This window comes from Geospiza fortis, unplaced genomic scaffold (assembly GCF_000277835.1).
Source record: "Geospiza fortis unplaced genomic scaffold, GeoFor_1.0 scaffold55, whole genome shotgun sequence".
In the NCBI taxonomy this organism is placed as follows: Eukaryota; Metazoa; Chordata; class Aves; order Passeriformes; family Thraupidae; genus Geospiza; species Geospiza fortis.
Genome location: NW_005054308.1, coordinates 8,830,915 through 8,852,696, shown reverse-complemented (window position 1 = coordinate 8,852,696; position 21,782 = coordinate 8,830,915). Strand labels below are relative to the sequence as shown.

Below are 21,782 nucleotides of genomic sequence, written 5' to 3'. Positions count from 1 at the left end.
TTTTACTGTAAAATGGTAAAATCCTGTAATTTGGCATCCTGTGCCTTTCTGTCAGCACCAACTGTGCTTCACCCATGTCCAGATGCAAAGAATCAGCCAGTGGTCTCATTAAAGCTCAGCTCTGCAGAATAAATGAAATTGTTGCCCTTGCTTTTGATGTTAATAATGAAGATGTGTTCAGTGGTTATGATGCTAATAGTTCTTCAGCTATAGAAGTTCTTTCCATCCAGTTCAGCCTCTCCCAGCCAAGTGTTGAAGCTATAGCACCATGATATATCCTGCCTCTCACCCTCTCCTCCCTGCTGTTCCCACCAGGAAGAGCAGTGAATTTCCATTCTTAGCCTACTGCACCTCTCTCTTGTTGCTGCCTTATTTACAAGATCATTCTTAAAAATCAAACCCTCATTTATCCCACATCCCAGGGGCTCCTGGTTTTATTCCCATGCAGGAAAGCAAGCATTTTTACTTGTCTTTTCCAAACATTGTTCCTCATATGCCTTTTTGGTGGTTTGTTGGCTGATAAGGTGAGACCTGGGCGCATGTTTTCGTTTGGTGCTCTGCTTGCTTCTGTTCTGCATCACCCCATCCTGTGGTTTCACATGGAAAAAAGGTTTGCATGGGGATGTGATCTCCTGATTTTTCTTGGGGCAGAGTGATGCCTGCAGGTGACAGTGGCACTCCTGGCTGCTTCCTCCCACATGGGGTTTGTGCAGGGGACATACCCTTGAAATGTTTATCTAACTTAACCCCCCCTTTACAGCAATTCCTCTGCTACATGTCACTGTCTGTGTATAAACTTCTTCCCCCTCGTTCCCCCAGTTTGAGCAGAGCCTCAGCTCACCCTGTTCTGAGGTCAATGAAGCAAATCCCAGACCCAAAGGGCTCAGTTACAGATTTATGGATGATTGCAGACATGGTGCTGGTCCAAAAGCCCTGATTCCAAGGCTTTGGCCATTTAGCCAGGGAAATTCTCCCTTGGTTACCTACTGCTCCATGTAGAGCTTAGGAAAGTCACTCCTTCTGGGCTCTGAACAAGAGTATGAAAGAAAACTGTAACTCATTTACAGCCAGACCTGCCCAAATCCCCAAATTGTGTGTTACTTACCAAAAGGAAGGAGATGTAAACACTGAAGGTTAATTACCCTTTTGTCAAGAACACTTTGTGGTCTATAGACATATCTGTCAATCTTACAAAAGAGAACTGAGGGGAGTGAGCACTGGAGGCATGTCCCCATGATAAATTAATGAGACTTGGCAGCTCACTGTGAAGAGATGATCCCTGTGCTTCCAGTGAGACAATAACCTGGCTCCCCAGCCAGCCTGGCCACAGATTTTGTGCTGCAGTCACATCCGGGGTGGTTATCCCTCTGTAAACAAACTCTGCAATGCAGCTGTCCAGGGATTAAACCATCTTCCTTGAGGCCTTCACTTTGCTGCTCAATGTGCAGCAAGTGCTCATCCCAGCCACCCCAGACCACTTTCCCAGCCCTGCCTGCCAGTCAGTTAAAATATCTTTCTTCTGCCTCTCTCAGCAGTGACACTCCTTGGTGGGTCACAGAGCTGCCTGAAATCTGAGGGACACGGCCACAGTCCCCCTGCTGTGTGCTATTCTGGTGATGGGAGTGCTGCTACACGACTGGTAGCTTGAAAATGTGTTCAACTATTCCCCTGGTTTATATAACCTCAAAGCAATTTGCTTTCATAGCTGAACATGCTTATTCATTCTATTTTAACTGTGCATTGAGCTATAAATAATATCTCATTGCAGATAAGAATCTATTGAATTTTATTATTTGTTTTTCTACCTTGGGAAGATTTTCTCCTGAAGGAGACTTTCCCAGCCCTAGCAGTGAAGTTGCCTGATTGACTCTGTCCTGCCAGGCAGCCATGAATGGTGTCAGTCCCAGGTCAGCTGCCACTTCCCTGAAGCCACCTCCTCATTGCTCCTGCTTGGGCTGTGGCAAAGATGAGACGAGTGCTCAGTGATGCAGAGCTGAGATCACTGAAGTGTTAGGGAAACTGATTAAACCAATGATTTCCTGTTCCTCTGATCAGCTGCAGGTTAATACCTCAGTGTCACCTCCAGCCCACCTTCCCTGCAGTGTGTTCACTTCAAAGAGCAATAACCTGGGTCGGTGTCCAGCCCAATTGTGTGGGTTGCTGCCTCCTTTTTCTGGCGTTCATTGTAGCATTGTCCTGCTTCCTCATGAGTTACTCCTGTCTTCTGCAGTGGAGCCCTGACCTGACATCCTCATCATCCAGAAACTTCTCAGAGCTGGAGCACAGCCGAGCTGGGCAGCTGAGGGATGGAGATGTGTCCTCAGAGCTGCTGCTGGGACCCTCGTCCGGCCCAGGCTGCAGCACAGCAGGGAAGTGGATGATATTTTGGCACCTGATTTTCTGTGGTCCAGATAACTTTTCTTAAGATTCAAATGCTGATGCTCTTCTGGAGAAGGGTCGTGGTGGCAAAGCGCTGGGCTCCTGCAGGAGTGAGGAGAATTTGAAATCATTGAGAGCTAATAATGTATTGGAATTTGGATGGTTTAGTGTGTGGTTTTATTTTAACAATAATTACAATCCACTCTTTCTGTTGTACGTGTTACTTTTCACCCCCTGTTAAAACATTCTGGGAGCTCTTTGTAGAGCTGTGACTCTTCAGTAAAGGCCGGAGGAAAATTCTGAGAAGACTCTCCTGGGTCATAGAGAAATATTATGATTTTTTATTAATAACAGCTATTTATAGGAGAGAGAATTATATAAGTACAACATAAATGAAATAATTCAAGTTGTAAGAGCTCTCCAGAGGTCTCTGGCTCAAACCCTGATCAAAGCAAGGCCAAAGTCAGAGGCAGGTCAGGGTGCCCAAGGCCTTTCTTTTTCAGTTGGGTTCTCAATAGCACTGAGGAAGGACATGCATGGCCTCTCTGCTTTCTGTGCTTGATCGTACTCATGACAGGGAATAATTCCTCACATTCATTCAGAATATAATCCTTTTGCCATACAGCTTAGAGAAGACTGGCTCTGCCTTATCTCTGACCCCATCAGGGAGCAGCAGACAGCGATGTGATCCCTGTAGCCATCTGCTCTCCAGGATGAAGAAGCCCAGCTCCTTCAGCTTTCCTGGAATGCCCTGTGCCCCTGTCCCTGGGCAGCCTGCCTGCCTCTGCTGGACTCGTTCCCATGTGTCAACATCTGCCCTTGCAGTGGGGCCAAATCCATTCAATCCATTGCATAAGTAATGCGAAACCACGTTAGCCTTCACCTGCAGGGTACAAAGTTCTGCCCATGGTCTTATTAGCTCAGGAAAACATCCACTGGCATTACCTGGATCAAGTTCTATTTAATAAGTTCATAAACACATGGACATGTTTTGATAGTGAGATGTTTTAAATCATATCAGTGACTTTGTTTGCTTTATTGCTCAGTTCAAATGAGGCCTTCCAGCCCTGGGTAGGAGGCAGAGCTTCCATTTGTGCTGCATTGGTTTCTCCAGGCATGTGGCTCAGAGCAAACACTTATTGGCCACACTGTGGCCAAAAGAAAGCCAGAGATGAAAACTGTAGCCTGAATTGTGTTTAGCAGGCATTTTGGAGTGATTAGAGGCATTTTCATGAAAGAGCTGCAACCAATTGGTATTTCCCACCTTTACAGCAGTTATTTGTTAATTAAATAATGTGACAAACCCCAGGAGTGTTTAGAAAAGTGTATTAAATGATTTGCCATTAATTTATCAATGTGTTATTTATGCTGAGGAGTTGCATATCTGCTAAGAAAATTCTTCAACCTCAGTTTTGATTCTTTCAGAGAATAGGAAATCGATACTGAAAAAAAAACCTGTAACGGGAAATGTAAAACAAGAAATTACATGAGTAAGGATGTTGTATAATGGCCAAATCCTGCCCTGGTGTCAGCACACAGACCTTATGGTGCTCAGGACCATAACAGGGAGCGCCCTGAGGTGTGGCACTGCCTTTGCTTACCTGCAGATTACAGAATCATAGAAATTTTTGGGTTGGAAGAGAGCTTAAAAATAATTTTGATCCAACCCCTCTGCCATAGGCAGGGGCATTTTCCACTATCCCAGGCTGCTCCAATCCCTGTCCAGCCTGGCCTTGGACACTTCCAGGGACGGGGCAGCCACAGCTGCTCTGGGCACCCTGTGCCAGGACTTCCCACTAAAGAATTTCTCCCTAATACTTAATCTAAACCTACCCTCTTTCTGCTTAAAGCCTTTCCATTCCCCCTTGTCCTATCACTCCATGCTCTTGTCCAAAGTCCATCTCCAGCTCTCTTGTAGGATCTCTGCCCTCGTGCTGGCTGCTGCACACAGAGGATTTTCCTTCAGCCAAATGGTCATTAGCCATATGCTGCATCTGACTTTGAGGATTAGAAGACCATAATGAAGTGGATTACAGCAGATCAGTGGCAGGATTGCAGACCAAATCCTCTTTCTAACTGTTCTTCCAGGAGCAGCTAAGGCCTGAGCGACCTGTCCTGCAGCATGAGCTCAGCCAGCTGTGGGATTTTTCCATGCTGTTATCAGAGGTGGGATAATCTGGAGCTGTAATGCTGGGTGGGGAGGCTGTGGATGCTGAATGGCTGCAGGCTGTGCAAGGGCCTGAAAGCTGGGGATTTCTGGGTGTCACTTTTGTGGCTTGCCTAGGGGGTACCTGAGGGGCTCAGGTGTTCCCCAGTCACCATTTAATTGTTGCAGCTTGAGTCTCCCTGAAGTGTCTGTAGGTGAGAGAGAGAAAGAAAGGATCTGCTGGACATCCAACAGGCATTGTGGTGGTCAGGGAAAATCTGAGTTGCCTGGGGCCAGTGCCAGACCTAGCGCTGAACCCAGGAGCTGAAGTGGAAAATTTTTCTGTGGTGTAACATGTGCCAGACTTTGGAAAATGCTCTCCACTCATCAGGAGAGGTTGGTCTTGCCCAAAGGACAGCACTGTCCAGGGCTGGGGCTGTGAAGGCTGGGGAGGATGATTTGGAGAGGTTTTTCCCGGAGGAGGCAGTGGCAAAATCCATATTTAACCCAGAAAGATGTGGCCCCCTCCAACTCTGCACAGGAAAAATCAGCAACTGTGACATGTAGGGAGCAGCTTCAGTAACTCCTGCACATGCTCAGGAAAAAGTGTTTGGCTTCCAGAGATGCTGCTCGCAAGACACATCAGGGCAATATATCCTGAAGATGTGCCAAGTCTGTCTGAAATATTCATGCATGCTCCCTGTAATTTATAGAAACAATCACAGCAGCATAATTATTTCGATGCTTCTCCCTGTGAAGAATCTCATCTCTTGGATGTGAAAATGTGACCTGCATACCCACACAGCCATGCTGTGGCCTTCTGGGCATGCCAGGAGAGGTGATTCCATGCACTATCCAATATATCTATGTAAGGATCAAAATAGACCCTTTAGACTACTGTGGTGGATCAGACAACAACACATTTGCTTGGGGTGAATTTCAATGATTTCAGATGAATTTCATTTGTCTTATGGGTGGTGCCTGGTTCATTAAAGGCAGCACCTGTAAAGCGCCTTCTGTTCTGCACCTCCCATAGTTCTGAAGTCTACCCTAAGCACAATGCTTAGCTTCACTGACCCCCCAAAAACCCCGAGTATCCTTGTCATTTTGAACCTGTGAAAGGGATGGGGAGCAGGTTACAGGCAGAACCCACTCCTGCAAAATTACAGCTACTAAAACAGCAGAGGTGCAGACCTGCTCCTAGGCAGGAGCAATTTGGAGATGACACAAAGGCTGGTGGTGTGAGACAGACAGGGAAATGGGGACAGATTCTATATTTTAAGTATCATTTTCTAAAATATCTGCAAGAGGAAAGGACCTACTGTACTTTCAGGTGTAGCTGGTGCAATGTAAATAGGTTCCCAAACCCTCAGCGTCTTTTGTTCTTCAGCTGGCTTGGCAGAACACCCTGAATCCGTGTGTTTAACTGGGACTGAGGCTGTAAATAAGTGCTCCCTGTTGCTAAGGTTCAAGTGACATTTTTAGTGGCATTTGACAGATTTTTAACCTGCTTTCAAGTCTTCTACTGAGCTCTTCTATACCCAGGTAGTGAAACTGTCATGAAGCCTTGGCTTTACTCAAACTGATGCTAAAAACCTTTGGATTCACAGGTTGGACACAGTCCTGCCAGACTTGCCTGAGGAAGCTGACCCGTGTTTGTACCTTGAGGTGATTATCTGGGAATCTGGGGAGGAAACCCACCCGAAACCAGAAAGGAAAGCAGAGACTCAGCCTGATCTGCAGGCAGGGTAGTACTGCATCCTGCCTAAGCTGCTCTCTCATGGGAGTTGTTGCTCTGCAAGAGACAAATCACTGGCCTGCTCTTTACTCCCCTCAACATCTTGTGCTCCTTACATTTCCACCAGAACCCCAAAGAGGTTTCTTTTGTCCAAAAGGCTGTTTGTTTTCTTTTGACCACTCAGAACTTGTGATACTTGTCTTGATCTATTAACCAGGTGTCCAGCCAAAATCAATTGCCTGGCAGGCTCAGACCATTACCCGAAAAGTCAAGACCTCCATAAATATTCCCGGCCTCATTGTGCTGGTGACAGATTCTGCAGGTTGTTTTATGTTACAGTTGAACAGTTTAGACATTGCATTTGTATATATTTGCAGGCAGCCCTGGAGGGACTATCTCTGAGCAGAGTGGGAGCAGCAGCCTGCGGACTCCAGCGCCTCCAGCATGACCACGGCAGGAATTCTGGTGCTCCTCTCCTTCGCGCTTTGCTGCGCCCCAGGTGAGTGGCTCTCCAGGTGTCTGAGTCCTGGCTGTCTTCAAAAGGATGGGGCAGAGGATTCAATTAGAGAAATTCTCCTTCAGAGGGCTCTGCTGCCTCGGTTGGCATCGTGCAGGTTGCAGGAGTGTATTGCAGGATAGTCCTCCGTGGCTCGCAGCTGTAGCTGATGGTTTGTCATAAATATAAATAACAGCAAGTGGAGTTCTGTGCTGGCAACTCGTGCTGTTACACTTTGTACACTGATGTTCTCACACCATTACACTGCTTAGACTTGTACAATTACAGCAAATGGATGAATACTTGAAATAAGGCCATGAGAAGGGGGTCAGACCTCTGGTAACTAGTAAGGAAAATATTGTAATGGCACAAGCAAGTTCTCTGCAAGACCCTGGCAAATTTCCTGCAATGCTCTTTCTGCTAATGGAACAGCAAGAGATGAAAACAAGCCAGACTCTGATGTTCTCACTGCATATTCACAACTGATGAAATTACAAAGCCAAAGACATTTTTTTCACACTCGCCTTCTTTCAAATGCATATTTCTGTCAACAGATGCTGTATGTATTTGCTTATCCTGTAGGTGACTATTTGCATTTGTCTCTGTTGATCCAGGTGTATTTCCAGATACATAACAGCAGCGCTTTAGGGTCAAAACGGATATGTAAAAAGATAAGGAAGGAAAAGCTCTTCTGTTTTCAATTAATAAATCTACATGTCTCAGAACAAAAAAAGAACAAAGCTATTCAAAAAGGTGTTTCATCATAGCCAGCAATAAGCAATGCTATTATGCTTATCAACATAGAGGAAAAAATCATACATAGTTTATTTAATTCAAAAAACAATCACTGGAAATCACTCAGCTTGGTCCTGCACACAGGAATTTTATATCCATATTTCCAGCTTTAATTGAGGTCTTATCACATTGGCTTTTGTTCATACTTTCTGCCTCTCTTTTCTTTTCCAGATACTGTCTTTGGGATTGAGGTAAGTGGAAGATTTCTTTCTGTCACCTTTCTCAAGTATGTGCCTGATAAAGATATAACCAAAGGAATGGGAAAAACCTCCAGCCTGTAGGTGCTCAGCTGTTTTTCACCTAAGAGTCACACTCGGGTCACTGTAATCAGATTCTACACCGTAAAACATTAAATTATACTGCCCTGGGCTGTACATCTATGCTGTATGTTAATAATGCTTTAGTAGTAACAATACAATGTTTTTGGATTAATTTATTTTTCAGCAACTTTAGACTGGTCTAAGCTTTAAGCTAGAAATATGTAGCTGGTTCTAAACGGAAGCAATAGACTGCTGTCAGAGCCTACCTGAGGGCAACCTACTGAAATACTAAAACAGTCTGGCTGATCCAGCTTCCTCACAGGTCTTGGTCCTCTGAAAAAAAAACCATGATCAGTGTCTTAAGAACGAAAAAGTAAAACCAGAAGTGCAGTGGATGGGCCACAAGAATAGATCTAGTGGAACTTTATAGAGGTCCTCCACCTGAAAACAGAGAGCCTTTATAAAATCATGTCAAGTGAGCATGAGAGACCAGCACTGGTTTATCCCATCCAAGGGGCTGCATGGTTATAGCTCTTCCCTCCTCCTCCTCTTCTCCTGCTCTGTGGGGACATCTCTGCAAGAAGGATTCTCCTGAGGGACCCACAGCAGAAGTTTGTGCTGTGGCAGTGAGGACTGGTTGTACCAGCTCAATGTCCCACACAAAAACGAGAATTGTGAATGTCTCAGGTTTTCTCATCCCGTTGCTGTGACTCCTGTGGCAGGTGGACTGCAGTACCTACCCCAACACCACAAACGAGGAGGGCAAAGAGGTGCTGGTCTGCAGCGAGGCCGTCAGCCCCATCTGCGGCTCCGACGGCGTCACCTACGGCAACGAGTGCCTGCTCTGTGCCTACAACGTGTATGTTCTGCTTGGGGACAGCGTGGGGACAGCGTGGGGACCCCAGGCAGCACAGCTCAGAGCTCCTGGCAGCACCACAGCTCACCAGTCTGTCACACATCACCTGTGTCAATTCCTTCAAAATGAGCTTGGCTATCACAGCACAGTGCTCAGGCAGAGATTTAGTCACCGTGTCTTTCTTTTGCTTCTGTAATTTATTCAGGTTTTTTCTTCTCTGTCTCAAGGAGTGGCCAGGTGATGGCTCTGAGAGCACATCTCATCACAGCAAAAGGATAGAGATGCTCTGCTCAGAGCTGCCCAAAATGGTCCTAAAGCTTCCCAGGGTTTTACGTCCCTGCCAGCTACTCAGCTGATGAGGGAGGGTGGCTCTACCTTCTCAAATACAGATATTAAGAAATGCCTGACTGAGAAAGAGTCAGTTTTCCCTTGTATTAATTCTAGCACCGAGAATGTAGCAAGACATCTTTGCTGAACTTCCTAACATTTGTCTTTCCCTCTGCAGAGAATATGGAACCAATGTCAGCAAAGACCACGATGGAGAGTGCAAGGAAGCTGCCCCTGTAAGTTAAACCAAGGGCAAAACAAGGGGTGTGTCCTGCTTCTGAGTGGCAAAAGGTGCTTATTGAAATAATTCAAACCCTAAACAAGAATACAGATGAGCTGCCAGAATCTTGCAGTGGTCACCTCCAAGTGAAGTGTCATCACAGTGACTGACAGAAAAGCTTTTCTCCCACTGTGGTGCTGTCCTGTGTGGCCAGGCTGACACACTCACCAGATCCACTTGTGTGCTGTCAGCAAGGCCTTCACCAGGGCTTTGTTTGTTCCCTCCCCAGGTGGATTGCAGCAGGTACCCCAACTCAACCAGTGAGGAGGGCAAAGTGGTGCTGATCTGCAACAAAGACATCAGCCCCGTCTGCGGGACCGACTGGGTCACCTACGACAATGAGTGCCTGCTCTGCGCCCGGAGCCTGTGAGTACTGAGCACAGGGGCCTGGGGCTGCTGCTCCTGGAACTGCTCTGTTGGACAGCAGGACTTCTAGCAAGGCCTCTTGTTGTCCTCTGTCATTAGAAGGAGAGCCGTGCCTTTGGTCTAGACAGAGAAGTGGAGGGCTGGCTGGGGATCTCACACAGGACAGGATGCTGCCCTTAACTGAGTTAAAAGGGTCTGTGTGGCAGATGCTGCCTTGCAGAGGACAACAGCTGACCCAGGGGGCATTGGCATTGTCATACAGCCTGTCTCCTCATCCACCATGACCCCTGTTCCTCACATCTTGCTGTAAACCAGCTCTCTGGCAGGCAGTGACACCACCTGAGCTGGTCCCTGGAGCCACATGGGCACAACCTCAGCTGGGTGCCTCCTGTATCCCATACATCGTGCCTGAGGCTGCTCAGCATTGCTGGGTGATGGGGCTCAGCAGAACAGGTTGCTTGCAGAGCTCCCTAATGCAGGTCTCTTCCCTTCCCAGGGAGGCTGGAGCCAGCATTGGCAAGAAGGCTGACGGTGAATGTAAGAAGGAAATTGTTGCAGTAAGTGAATTGGGTGATCAGGGGCTGGGTTTTGGTCCTGCTGCTGTCAGGGGAAGCACTGCCAGTGTCTGCAGCAGCCCCCAGACCAGCAGAAGTGAAACAGCTGCTGTGCTGCAGAAGGGGAAAGACTTTGCTTTCTCTACGTGTAATAAATGTTATTTGTGTGAATGCCAGGAAAGGAGCAGGTGACTGCTCAGGAATGAATGAGTAAGAGTAGTAGAAATAATCCATCAGGGCAGAACTGTGAATAGGAACAGAGAATGGCTTTTGGGGTCAGACCAATGGTCCATCTAGCCCCTGGCAACTTGGTGCAGAGCCTGCTGTTGGCAGGGGCTGTGAGCATTGTGTAGGACAGAGTGAGAGTGCAGAATGCAGAGAAAAGTGACTTCTACCCTTCCAAACTGCAGCTGTTTTCAGGTGGAGGACCTCAGCTAGCTGTGATTTCTGTGTAGCCAGTAAACCTTGATAGATTTCTCCTGTATGAAATTCCTCAGCCTCTCCCTGCACCCAGACACATTTTTAGCCCTAGAATGCTCCTCAGCAAGTGTAGCACCCATTGCTCCAGGAAACAGAATCCCACTCTTGCAGTATCCAGCCACGTGCTGATCTTCCAGTTTTAAGGCTCCAGGAGGGATACTGGACCTTTATAGAGGATCAGCACTCCATTTCTCCATTTCTCCAGACACCAGTGTTTTTCCATTTAATTTCCTGGCCAGCTTGGGAACACAGAGCACGGCACCTTCACCGAGTGAACTGCTGCTGCTTGGAAATGCCATGACCAGGTTATGATATACATCTCTTCCAACAGGAAATTATGATCTATTTTTATATTATTAAATTCTCCTGGCATGGGAGAAACTGACACCTCAGTTTATATCAGATGTGCAAGGAAGTTAATTACTTTTGGTGAGATTGGTATCACTAGCACTGCAGCTCTAGCTCAGGGTTCAAGCCCTTGTGCTACTGACTCCTCCACATCAGTCTTTTATTTTTATTGATTTTTTACAGGTTGACTGCAGTGACTACCCCAAACCTGTCTGCTCGCTGGACTACATGCCTCTCTGTGGCTCTGACAACACAACATACAACAATAAGTGTATCTTCTGCAACGCAGTCGTGTATGTACAAATATCAGTGATGTTTGTATTATCAGTTGCCTCCTGTGGGCACAAGTTTGCACAGTTACTGCTTTTTTTGTTTGCTGGATACTGTTGATTAGGGATTTGGGGCAGGAGGGAATGCCAGCCACCGTGTCAAGCATTCATTTATTTTTTTCATTAGAGCATAAAAAATGCTACGCCTGCTTTGTTAGTGTGAATGGTTTGAAGAGCATTTAACCTAAATGGAATTTTTCTTGCATGTTGCAAAGGAAATGAAATTCCTTTCCTTTTGAAATTCCACTATCGTTTCCCCACAGATATTTTCAGTCTTAAGAATGGGTTAAATTGTTTCACTCATGTCTTAATAATCAAATAGCAAATGGGATTACAAGTCTGCAAGTTCCTTGGCTCTGGGGCAGGATCCCATCTGACACCATCTCTAGGAGCCATAAAAAGGACAGATTATAGGAGGCAGGCCTCTGTGTTTAATTCATTCTTTCCTCTCCTTGCTTTCAGGGACAGCAATGGGACTATCACTTTAAGCCATTTTGGAAAATGCTGAGTATCAAGTGCCAAGAGAATTCACCACAGGATCCCCACTGGAAAATCCCAGATAAAGATCTGACCTCAGTTCATCTCACCTTCTGGGGAACTCAGCTCACTCCTGATTTTCTTTCTCAATAAACTAAATCAGCAACATTTCCCTGTCTTCTTTCATGTGCTGTCTCATGAAACATTGCCTTGATTTGTTGGATGATGATACTGGGCAGAATAGGTTACGTGCTCAAAGCTCTGGAATAGAACAAGAACATAATCTTCCTCCCCTCCCTCTCATAAAAGGCAGAAAATTAAATACAGATGCTCCAACCCCAGAGCTGTGTGTCTTTGCACATAAATGACAATCATGTCCCTGCATTAGTGCTCAGACCCTTTAATGTTTGACACTGGACAGGGCTGAAGTGGTGACACAGGAGGGTCTCTGCTCAGGTGCTCCTGGTGCATTTTCCTTGTCAGCAAAGCCCAGTCACACCTTGGTGTCACTGCCCAGAGCTGATCCCTGGCTCTGTCCTCGCCTGAAGTGCTGCTCTCTCAAGGGCACCCTGCTGGCAAAGCCCATATTGTTCAGACACGTGCATTGTCTCTGTCTATTTGTCTGAGTCCTCCAACTGACTTATTACCCGATTTTTCTCATCCTGAAGTCGTCCTTTAACACCTTTCAAGTTTTGAGATTAATGCCTTCCTAGGTGTGGTGCCTACTCCTGCCTACTTGTCTTCTCTCAGTCTTCAATTACACAATGTTCTCTGCCAGCCCAAGGAGTATTTCAGCAGTGTTTCAAAATCCAAGGACAAAATATCCTTCTGTTTCTTGAGAGTGTGACCTGTCATTGGCGTATTGTGCTTGAAATTTATTTTGCTTTTGTCTTCTGTTTGAGTATTGAATTGGGTTTTGGTTTTCTTGTTTTTTTTTATCCACACAAGAGAGGCATAAATAAATTTGGCTTATCCCTTCTAAAATGTAATATCTCCCACATGCATTTCTTCTGGGAATCAAAGGGAGAGGGGTGCTTGTTCTCCTTGATGGAGGTTGTCCCAAAAAGCAATGCTTTGGTGGTAAAACAAAGGATTTATGTAGAGATGGGCAGATGGATGAAGCACTGATTTCCAGATTGGGTTCAGCTTTTCTAGGATCCATGCTAGGGTCTCAAATCATTCTGTCATCATCATGCTAAAAGTCTATTACTGCAAAGCTAATGGCTTTTAGGGGAAATAACAATTGTAAATTTTTTTTTGCATAGTCCCATAAAAGTTTCTCCATCCCTTGTCATTTTCCAGGAGTCCTTTCAGTGTCTGGGATGCCCTCTTGCTTGCCTTCCTAGTTCATTGTTTTCCTGCTTTCACTATAACTTAGTGATGTTTTACTTGGGTGAAGCACAAAAATAAAAGAAGAGCCTTTCTGCTACGGAAGCATTTCATTCAATGTTTTTCTTGTGAAAACGCACTGCACAAAAATAAGCTGTGATAGGTGAACACACAGAAAATCTGACAGCAGTTTGTACAGTGGCTCTTTTGCCTGCAGGAATTTTCTGTGGTCCTTCAGAAGGAAACTGTCACATATTTCACTTAAAATAAGGACTCGGAGGGTGTATCTCACACATCTAAACTTCTCGTGACTGCCGTTGATGAAGAAACACCACTCTTGGCTTCCAGCACAGCTTACCTCCACTGATATTACCACTGAGACAAAAGGCTGGAAGTGTTGCTCCAGGATAAGGGTGGATAAGGCAAATATGAACATGCACAAACACACACACCCCCCCAGTGGTGCAGGCATACATATAAGCGTGGTTGGCACCTGAGGACTGAATCCAGGTTGTGTTTCGTGAGCAAAAGCCAAGCTCTGCTGCTCACAGCTCATCCAGCCACCATGAAGATCACGGGGGTGCTGCTTCTGCTCTCTCTGGCCCTTTTCAGCATCTCAGGTGAGTGGCTGTGCCTCGGAGTAAGCGCTGGCTGTCTTCAAAACCACAAAAAAACATCCTCAGACTGGAAAGAGCTCCGTTCTGCAAGGACTTATTTACTCCTAGAAAGATAGTGTTGAAAAGACTTGACATCAGAGACTATCACTTATGGGGTAATATTTTAGCAACAGAACTGAGTGGGTAAGAACAACTGTGGGAACAGCTCTACTCTCAGTGCTAGTTTATGCATAATGAAAGAAGTGACATGTACGTGGTGCAACCCGGAGACTCAGACAACCAGTACTTAACCTCTGAAATGTTGCAGAAACACAAATAATTTTACTGAATGAAAGTGAACATTTCTTGTAGTCATCCTGAACCGAGGTGTAGTTTGAGAGCCTGAATTGCTGTAGGAGCTTTATAAATTCACCTCTCACTAAATATTATTCTTATTTAAAAATAATATTAGCAATGCATATAAGATGCTGTCTCTGTGTACTTGTCAGCTTTATGTCCCTCTTTACCTCAATAATTTGCTTTGCTTTGAGTTCATGTCCTGTTCCATCCTTTGAACCATAGAAAATGCCTTTCTCTTTTTTTGTTTTACACAGCTTTTTCCATTTTGACTGTAACCCTCATTAAATAAAAATACTACAGAATCAACATACAGTATGGCACAACATTTTGCCTGAAATTCCTTTTGTCTAAGAATAATTTGCTAGCACACAGGGAGTTGGAAGATATGTATTCAGGGCATGCATTCTCAGATTTTAACAGAATCTATGAATTACATTTGTAACATATTTAATTTGTTCTTCTTCTTTTTTTTTTAGTTCCAGCTACTGATGCGCTGCAGGTAAGGGACAGATTTTTCTATTCTCCATCCTTTCTTTCCTTAAAGCAGTTTCTGTATAAATCTTTACTAATCACATCATGATGGAGCCTTTCAAAATCCTGAGACACCCAGCTGCCTGAGCAATATTTGCCACAGATATTATCGGGTGAAATTGCCATTTTCATCTGGTGATAGCTTCAACAAGTAGGGCAGCATTCAGCTCATGTCCAAGTTGTTGTCAAAGTTACTGCAGCACCATTTGCAGTGGTCACCCAGGCTCTGCATGGCTGGAGGCAGCACTCCACTGCCTCCTGCCCTGTCCCTGGGCTTTTCCTCAGCATCTGGGCAGCAAGGGGGCAGCTCAAGGGGTGTGTGGGGCCTCCTGATGTCACTTTTCTCACCCAGCTTTGGTTGAGAGCATTTTTTTTTTTTTTTGTGAATACAGGCTGCATCTGCCTACTGCAGGAACCAGAGGGCTATCAGGAATATGTGTACCATGGAGTATGTCCCCCACTGTGGGTCTGATGGTGTCACCTACCCCAATAAATGCACGTTCTGCAATGCCTTCCTGTACGTATGGAATAAATCCCTTCACCTACTCAGTGGTGGATTAATTTAGCTCAAACTGGCTAATCAGTCTTGGGCACTGGCTGGAGAAGTAAATTTCTTTTATTTCATATGTTTTTTTTCTCTCACCAGCAATGGTAATTTTTTTTTTTTGCTTTTTTGGGAGAGTTTGCTAGGAACTCCATTCTTTCAGATATAAAGAGACAACATTGTGTTCCACGTTTTCCTCTTAAGTGATTTGCAAAACAGCTTTCTCTCAGCAAAGTCTGTTTCTTACAGACTATTTGGTCTTTTAAATTAAGAACTTTTCTTGTCTTTATATGTCACTAATAAAAGGAAATAGGTGGAATAGAGTTCAGAAGTCCCTCTGTGGTGCAGAGGGACAGACCAACAGTAAAAGCTCAGCTGTTCTGTCTCTGAGGTACTGATTTCTTACTGATTTTTTCTCTGCAGGAGAAGCCGTGGAGCTCTTTCCTTGAGGTCTCTTGAAGCCTGTTAAGTTCTTGACAGGATTCAGCTGAGAAAGAGCATCCCTCCCTGACAATGTTCCCCATGGCAGATGACTTCCTAAACCCCTGAGCCTTGAAAACCTCTTATCAACCCTGAAACCTCTGATAATAAAAAAGAGACCCAGCATTTATGTTGTTCTTTAGTCTCACTCTGGCTTTACCTAGCAGGCTGCATGATTATACCACTGCAACAACCCTGGGGTGTGGGAATTAATGGGCAAATTACAGGGGAGAGGGAGAAGGGTGTTCTGATCTACAAAAACATCAACCCCAACTGCAAAGGCAATGGGCAGCTTTTGTGGGCATCTGCCTTCATCCAGCTTTCCAAAATAAAACCCAGGCTGGAGATGCATCCTGGTGCTCCTCTCCATTTCTTGCTCTGAGGGGATCCGACAGACACTGAGAGGAGCCTGGCTGAGAGGAGCTGCCTCCCTCCCCAGCAGCTGCTGTGAAATACCTGCAGCCTCACCCAGCCTCACTCTCTGTAGCCTGGCAGCACCAAGAGGCCCTGGGCAAACCTAAATATTAATATAATTAGAGAGAGTCCCAAGACTTCTAATTGGGGTGTTCTGGCGCTGTTCTGCCACGCAGAAGGGGTCTTGCTGGCACAATGAGCTGCTCACCCCTGTTTCAGTTTCCAGGGTTGTCCCCAGTTTCTTACACCTGCAGGAGAACATGTGAGGAAGGTCACATTCCAAGCTGCCTCCACCTCACGAGCAGGATTGAAAACTCACCTGTAGCTGAGAGAAAGCGTTTTGCAATCTGCTCTGCTCCCCAGAGCAATGTCACAGGGTGTTTTCTCTGGGCTGCCCACGCTGGTTCATTGCTGAGGGGCACTGCAGAAAACCCGTGGGCAGCCAGAGCTAACAGAGCTGATGTCCAGGGGATGCTGCCAACCACTGAGCCCATCTGGGCACCTCACCCATCACTTAGCTGCTGGTTGAAGGTAATTACCTTGACTGTCGCTTGTAGAGGATCCTTTGAGATTCTCCGGCCCCTGGAAACCTCGGCTGATGAAAGGAAGGGCTCAGAGTCGTGGTGTTAATTTATTATTCATTAACAGCCAGGCGCTGCCAGTGCCGCGTGCTGCAGAGGCAGCAGCCTCACAGTCAAATAGTTAATGATCTTAAGTGACAATGTGTCACTTCCCAGAGACTGCAGAGAGCAGCTCTCTAAAAGGAGACAATTTATTTCCAAAATACATGATTCTCTGCAACCATTTAGTGCCAAGTCCCTTCCTGGGGCTGGAATGTCCCTCCTGTCTGTGTGCAGGAAGGCTTTTCAGTGTCAGACGCGATTTCTGGGCACCAGGATAAATTGAGGCTCTGGGAGGTGGTGCTGGGGGTGTGGGGCACATTCAATCTCCTTCTTCTCCCCCTCTGCAGAGCGTGGGAGTCAGGGTAGGAGAGCAGCAGCTGCAGCAGTTATTTTTTCCTCGGGCAGCAGCAGGAAGGATGAGGATGGCCCTGAGGAGCCGCGATGCCTCGGGAACCAGCAGAGCTCCCGGTCGTGCTGGAGATCCCCGTGATGCTCAGAGGCCTCTTGCAGGGGCATGTCTGCTAAACAGGAAAATCCAGCAGGCAATTAAGGGCAATTTCTGTGAGTAGAAATGATAAATCCTCCGTGGCTGCTCAGGAGTGACCAAGGGCAGAGCAGGACCCCAGCGGAGCCCCCGGCCTCCTGCCGCAGCAGCTCATCCTGGATGCTCCTTAAGATGGAGAGGAAGAGAATTCTCCTTTATGAGCATCTCGTTGGAAATAATTTTTTTCATTGCTTCTCAATAAAATCCTGCCACAACAGCACAAATCCTCTCACCATTACTAATCTAACTCTCCCTCCAGGAAATTCAAGGCAGGAAACATTGTCTGCCTGCCAAGGTATTTTATGGTACAATTCTTTGAGCAGTACCTCAGCACTTTATGTTATTATCTGATGTTTTGGATTCAGGAAATGCCATCCAATTACCCCACAACCTGATTAACACATTGCATGTACTTATTTTGTTCTGCTTTATTTTATATCATTCCTTCTATTTTTGTGCATCATTTGACTTGTTGCTGGCCAAAATATACCTCAGGCCAGTCTAGACCTTTCTGTTAATGCAGTTTCTCTCCGTAGCTTCTGTCAGGAGAAATGGTTTATTACTGCATTTTTACTTGATGTGGAGAAAAATAAAATTCTATTTGAAAAGTGAATTAATTGCAGGTGTTTTGGGGGGCTGGCTGTGTCAGAGCTATTGCAGTGAGGCAGAGCTGAGATTCACGGAGGGATTGGGATCCTCAACCTTACGCTGTTAGCATGCAGCTTCCAGACAGTCAAATTATTCCAGACACCCTTGCCTGTGATATCATCTATGCTTAAAAGACTGGAGATATTCAGGCAGCAATCAGATAGCTGAACTACAAGGAGAAATAATAGGTGAGTGCGGCTTAGAGCAGGGGCTTTGGGGGCTGTAAATTGAATTTCTGTTCTCATAGAAGATCCAGCTCTGCCCCCGTGTGCAGAGGTCTGGGAACAGCAGCTCGGCCGGGATCTCCTGCGGTTGCTCCTCATCCCCAGGAGCTGCAGGGAGCTCCCTCCTCCTGCCCGGACTGCGGCCCCTTTGTTCTCGCTGCCCGCGACAGCCGCGGAGCGGAGCGAGCGCAGGGACCCCGCTGCTGGCATGGCAGCAAATCCTGCGTGCACACATCCACCCTCGTGTTTAATAGTAATAATAATGATGAAAAAACCCCCGTTGTTGCTCTTTGTAGCCAAATGAAGCCTACGGCAAGTTTCAAACCAAAGCAGGGAGCATCATCAGTGAAGAATTTTTTAGGTTGTGATCGGCTATGGACTTACTTGAGGTAGGAAGTCTCAAGACCAGAGGAAAATCTTCCCAGGAAATTGTCACTGCTATGGGAAGAAATGCTGCTGGATTAGAAATCCAGAGTTATTGGAAATTTACCTTAATACAAGAGGATCCATTGCATGATGGCCAACATTGATCCCATTCATGCCATAACCTTCCTGAATGTTTGCCCTGTAGGAGTCTGAAATACAAGGAAGCATTTTATTTAAGAGTTTTATTTAAGCTTCTGGATAGATCTTGTATCTGTAGTAACATTAAAATAATTCCAAAGCCACTTTACTGAGCCCTCCATCATGATATTTCTGAGCCTCAGAATCACAGGATAGTTTGGGTTGGAAGTGATCTCTGGAGATCATCCAGTCCAAACCCCCTGCCAAAGCAGGGGCACCTGGAGCAGGTGACACAGGAGCATGGCCAAGCGGGTTTGGGATGACTCCAGGGAGACTCCACCACCTCCCTGGGCAGCTGTTCCAGTGCTCTGCAGCTCTCAATGGAAAGAATTTTCTCCTCATGTCGAGGTGGAACTTGTTGTGTTTTAGGTTATGGGCACTTCTCCTTGTCCTGTCACTGGGCACCACTGAGAACAATCTGGCACCATCACACACACCCCAGGGCTTTGGGCAGGTGGGCTCACTTTGCCCTTCCCATTTGCAACAGGTGTATGACATTTCCCAAGGCTCACTGTTGTGAGCACTGCTGTTTTTCACTGCTCCTGCCTGCTTTCAGTCCATCTGCTCTCCTGTGATTACTGCTGTCCCATTCCCTCTGTTTCCTGTTGCTCCTTGTGCAATCCCCTGTCACACCTGTCCCAGCAGCTCTCCTGCCCTGCCCTGCCCACTGCCCTTTGTCTCCTATCCCTTCTCCCAGACCCTGCAGCAAGGCTCTTTCCTCGTTTCTCTTTTTCTCCCTGCTGCCCTGGGAAGTGGCAGGGGCTGCTGGAGGAGAAGAGCTTTTTGGATGGCCACCAAGACCCTCGGGGCAGCACGTGAGGCAGAGCGGATCTCCCAGAGGATCTGGCTAATGAAAGGGCAGGTGCTGGCTCAACATGAGAGTGATGCCGCTCCCTGGCAGACACCTGCCAGGCACAACAGCTCCTGCTGGCTCCAGCCTGGCAGGAAACACAGCAGGAGAAGCAGCACAGTTCTGCTAATGGGGATCTCGGATCTGCAGGTGGGTATGGGGGAGTTTGGGTGGCAGGGCTGAAGAGGAGACAGACTCTGCTCCTGCAGCCCCCCCAGCCACGGGGCTGGCAAGCAGCACCTCCCCTGGTGGCTGGTACAAGTTCTGAGGAAGCCTTGTTTTCAGACCTTGGGACTCCTGGCCCTGGAGATTAATCAATATTAATGCTTCCGTGACTACCGCTTCCTTTCCAAATGTGCTCACAATCAGTTCAAGGAATCTGAAAGTCAACACGCTCAGGATGCTAAGAATGCGACAGAAACAACTTTCAAAGGAACCCTTCAACTTGTGATATTTGTGAAAGAGATCCAAATAGCATTATTCATTTATTTTTCAGGAAAATTATTTCATTGATATAAACAGGCCAAATCCCACAAGCTCCATTCTGTGACTACGGTTCCCTTACAATTTCATGCATTTTTATGATTTATCTGCTCATGCCAAGTGTTGAACATCTCCCAGGATAATAAGAAAACCGATTCTGACTTTCTATTTAAAACTCAGGCTGCCTTTAAGCCACATGTATGAATTAGGCTTCTTCTGAAGCACAAACAAGTTCCATCCGTCACTTCCTTCCGTGACTACCTTAAATCAAAAATTTATTATTTTATGCAATATCCCCTATTTGTTTTTCCATACACTTGCGATAGAGTCGAGCCACTTAGCAGAGCCTAGCACATTATTTATCACTTATCTTCCCTAAAACACGACTCTCAGCTGACACTCTAAATTTAATGCCATATAATTGAGGGAGAAGGGGGAAGCCTAACAGCTCTCCTTCTGTTTGCAGTTACTGGATTTTTTTCTGGAATGCCTTTGGCATTAAAAAACCCATTTCACCTGCACAGAATACCAGTTGCTTGCCATTAATAGGAAACATTATTCCAGTACGGATTTAAGGCTACTTATTCTCATAATTTCTTAATCAGACTCGTGCTCATTGCCAACAGATGAATAACTCTTGCTCCTACACAGAAATGTCTAATAAACTTCTGGGGGTTTTTGTAATGCTTTCATCTTGTGATGACTTTCTGTGGGTGAGAAATCCAGTGTACCAGGAAATTACAGGAGAGAGTGTGGAGGGATTTGCGGAGACTTCAGCATCTTTAAAGTGCACTGATGCTTGCCAGACCCTAGATATGATGTCAGTAAAATGTCCCATGCTCCTGTCACCCCACTCTGCTGTACCATGAAAGCCTCCCAGAGCCCAGTTCCTGTCTAGCATATGTGATATGGTGAGCACAAGTCAAACACTTCCAACAAATGGGCTCTTTTTTCCCTTCCCCAACTTCCATATTCCATTTCATAACATCCGCTATTGAGACAGTGCTCCTGTTTGGAAAGTACAAATCACTCATTGTACAGCAAGACGCCTTTGTTAACAAGCTGGGTGTAGCTCACATTTTTGTTTAATTCTTCTGGGCATCTCTCTAACAAACAAGTATTCTTTGGAGCTCAACTGGGTAATCGATACAATTTTCTTAGTTTACAGAGCAAATAATTACTTTCTGGTGATGACTTCACAAGGTCGGGGAGATGCCTATATATACTGGGGAGGGACAAGGCTGAGAACCATCCACAGACTCGCCGGCAACCGACCCACACGGAACAGCCACCACCACCACCGCCAGCATGAAGATGGCCAACTGTGCTGCCCTTCTGGGGCTGGTCCTTCTTGCCTGCTTTTCTGGTAAGAAATTTCTGTCATTTTTGCTACACTCCATGCTGGTCTAGACCTCCTGATCCTTTCCCTGTCTCTGTGCATCCTGAAGGAGAGCGCAGCCTCTTGGGGATGCGGCGGTTTGGGAATACGCGGCCTCTCTTTCCAATGAGCTTCGCCCTTGTGCAGACAAACACATGGGATCTCTGCTTTAAGCTTTTGAGCCTTAGTGGGGATTATGGAGCTAAAGAAGGATAAAATTTTAGGTCCTATTTCTTGTTTAGTGAGTCAAAATTTCTGGTTTCACAAATAAGTGATTTTTTTTTAATCTCGGTGTATCATTTTGCATTTACTTGGAGTAGATGAAACATTTGGGAGGATAATCACTTCTTGGTAATGAGAAGGTGTATTTGGCTACTCTGTAG

The 21,782-nt window shown here is 46.1% G+C and overlaps 3 protein-coding genes across 3 annotated transcripts in view; all 3 read left to right on the top strand.

Moving 5' to 3' along the window:
* Positions 1–6,707: 6,707 nt before the first annotated feature.
* LOC102038886 (ovomucoid-like) lies at positions 6,708–11,937 on the top strand. Its single transcript, XM_031055247.1, has 8 exons — positions 6,708–6,762; positions 7,726–7,745; positions 8,537–8,673; positions 9,176–9,233; positions 9,507–9,643; positions 10,140–10,200; positions 11,209–11,318; positions 11,817–11,937. Exons 1-8 carry the CDS (start codon positions 6,708–6,710, stop codon positions 11,860–11,862), a joined length of 624 nt encoding a protein of 207 aa, XP_030911107.1. The 3' UTR covers positions 11,863–11,937.
* Positions 11,938–13,725: 1,788 nt separating this feature from the next.
* On the top strand, positions 13,726–15,660 carry LOC102038716 (ovomucoid-like). The gene is made up of 4 exons (XM_005418777.2): positions 13,726–13,780; positions 14,593–14,615; positions 15,040–15,164; positions 15,615–15,660. Exons 1-4 carry the CDS (start codon positions 13,726–13,728, stop codon positions 15,658–15,660), a joined length of 249 nt encoding a protein of 82 aa, XP_005418834.1.
* A 5,551-nt stretch (positions 15,661–21,211) lies between these two features.
* LOC102038547 (ovomucoid-like) overlaps positions 21,212–21,782 on the top strand; it is a 4,238-nt gene continuing 3,667 nt past the window's right edge. The window contains 2 exon segments of the mRNA XM_031055307.1: positions 21,212–21,289; positions 21,291–21,387. Of these exon segments, the coding sequence (XP_030911167.1) occupies positions 21,212–21,289; positions 21,291–21,387 (175 nt within the window).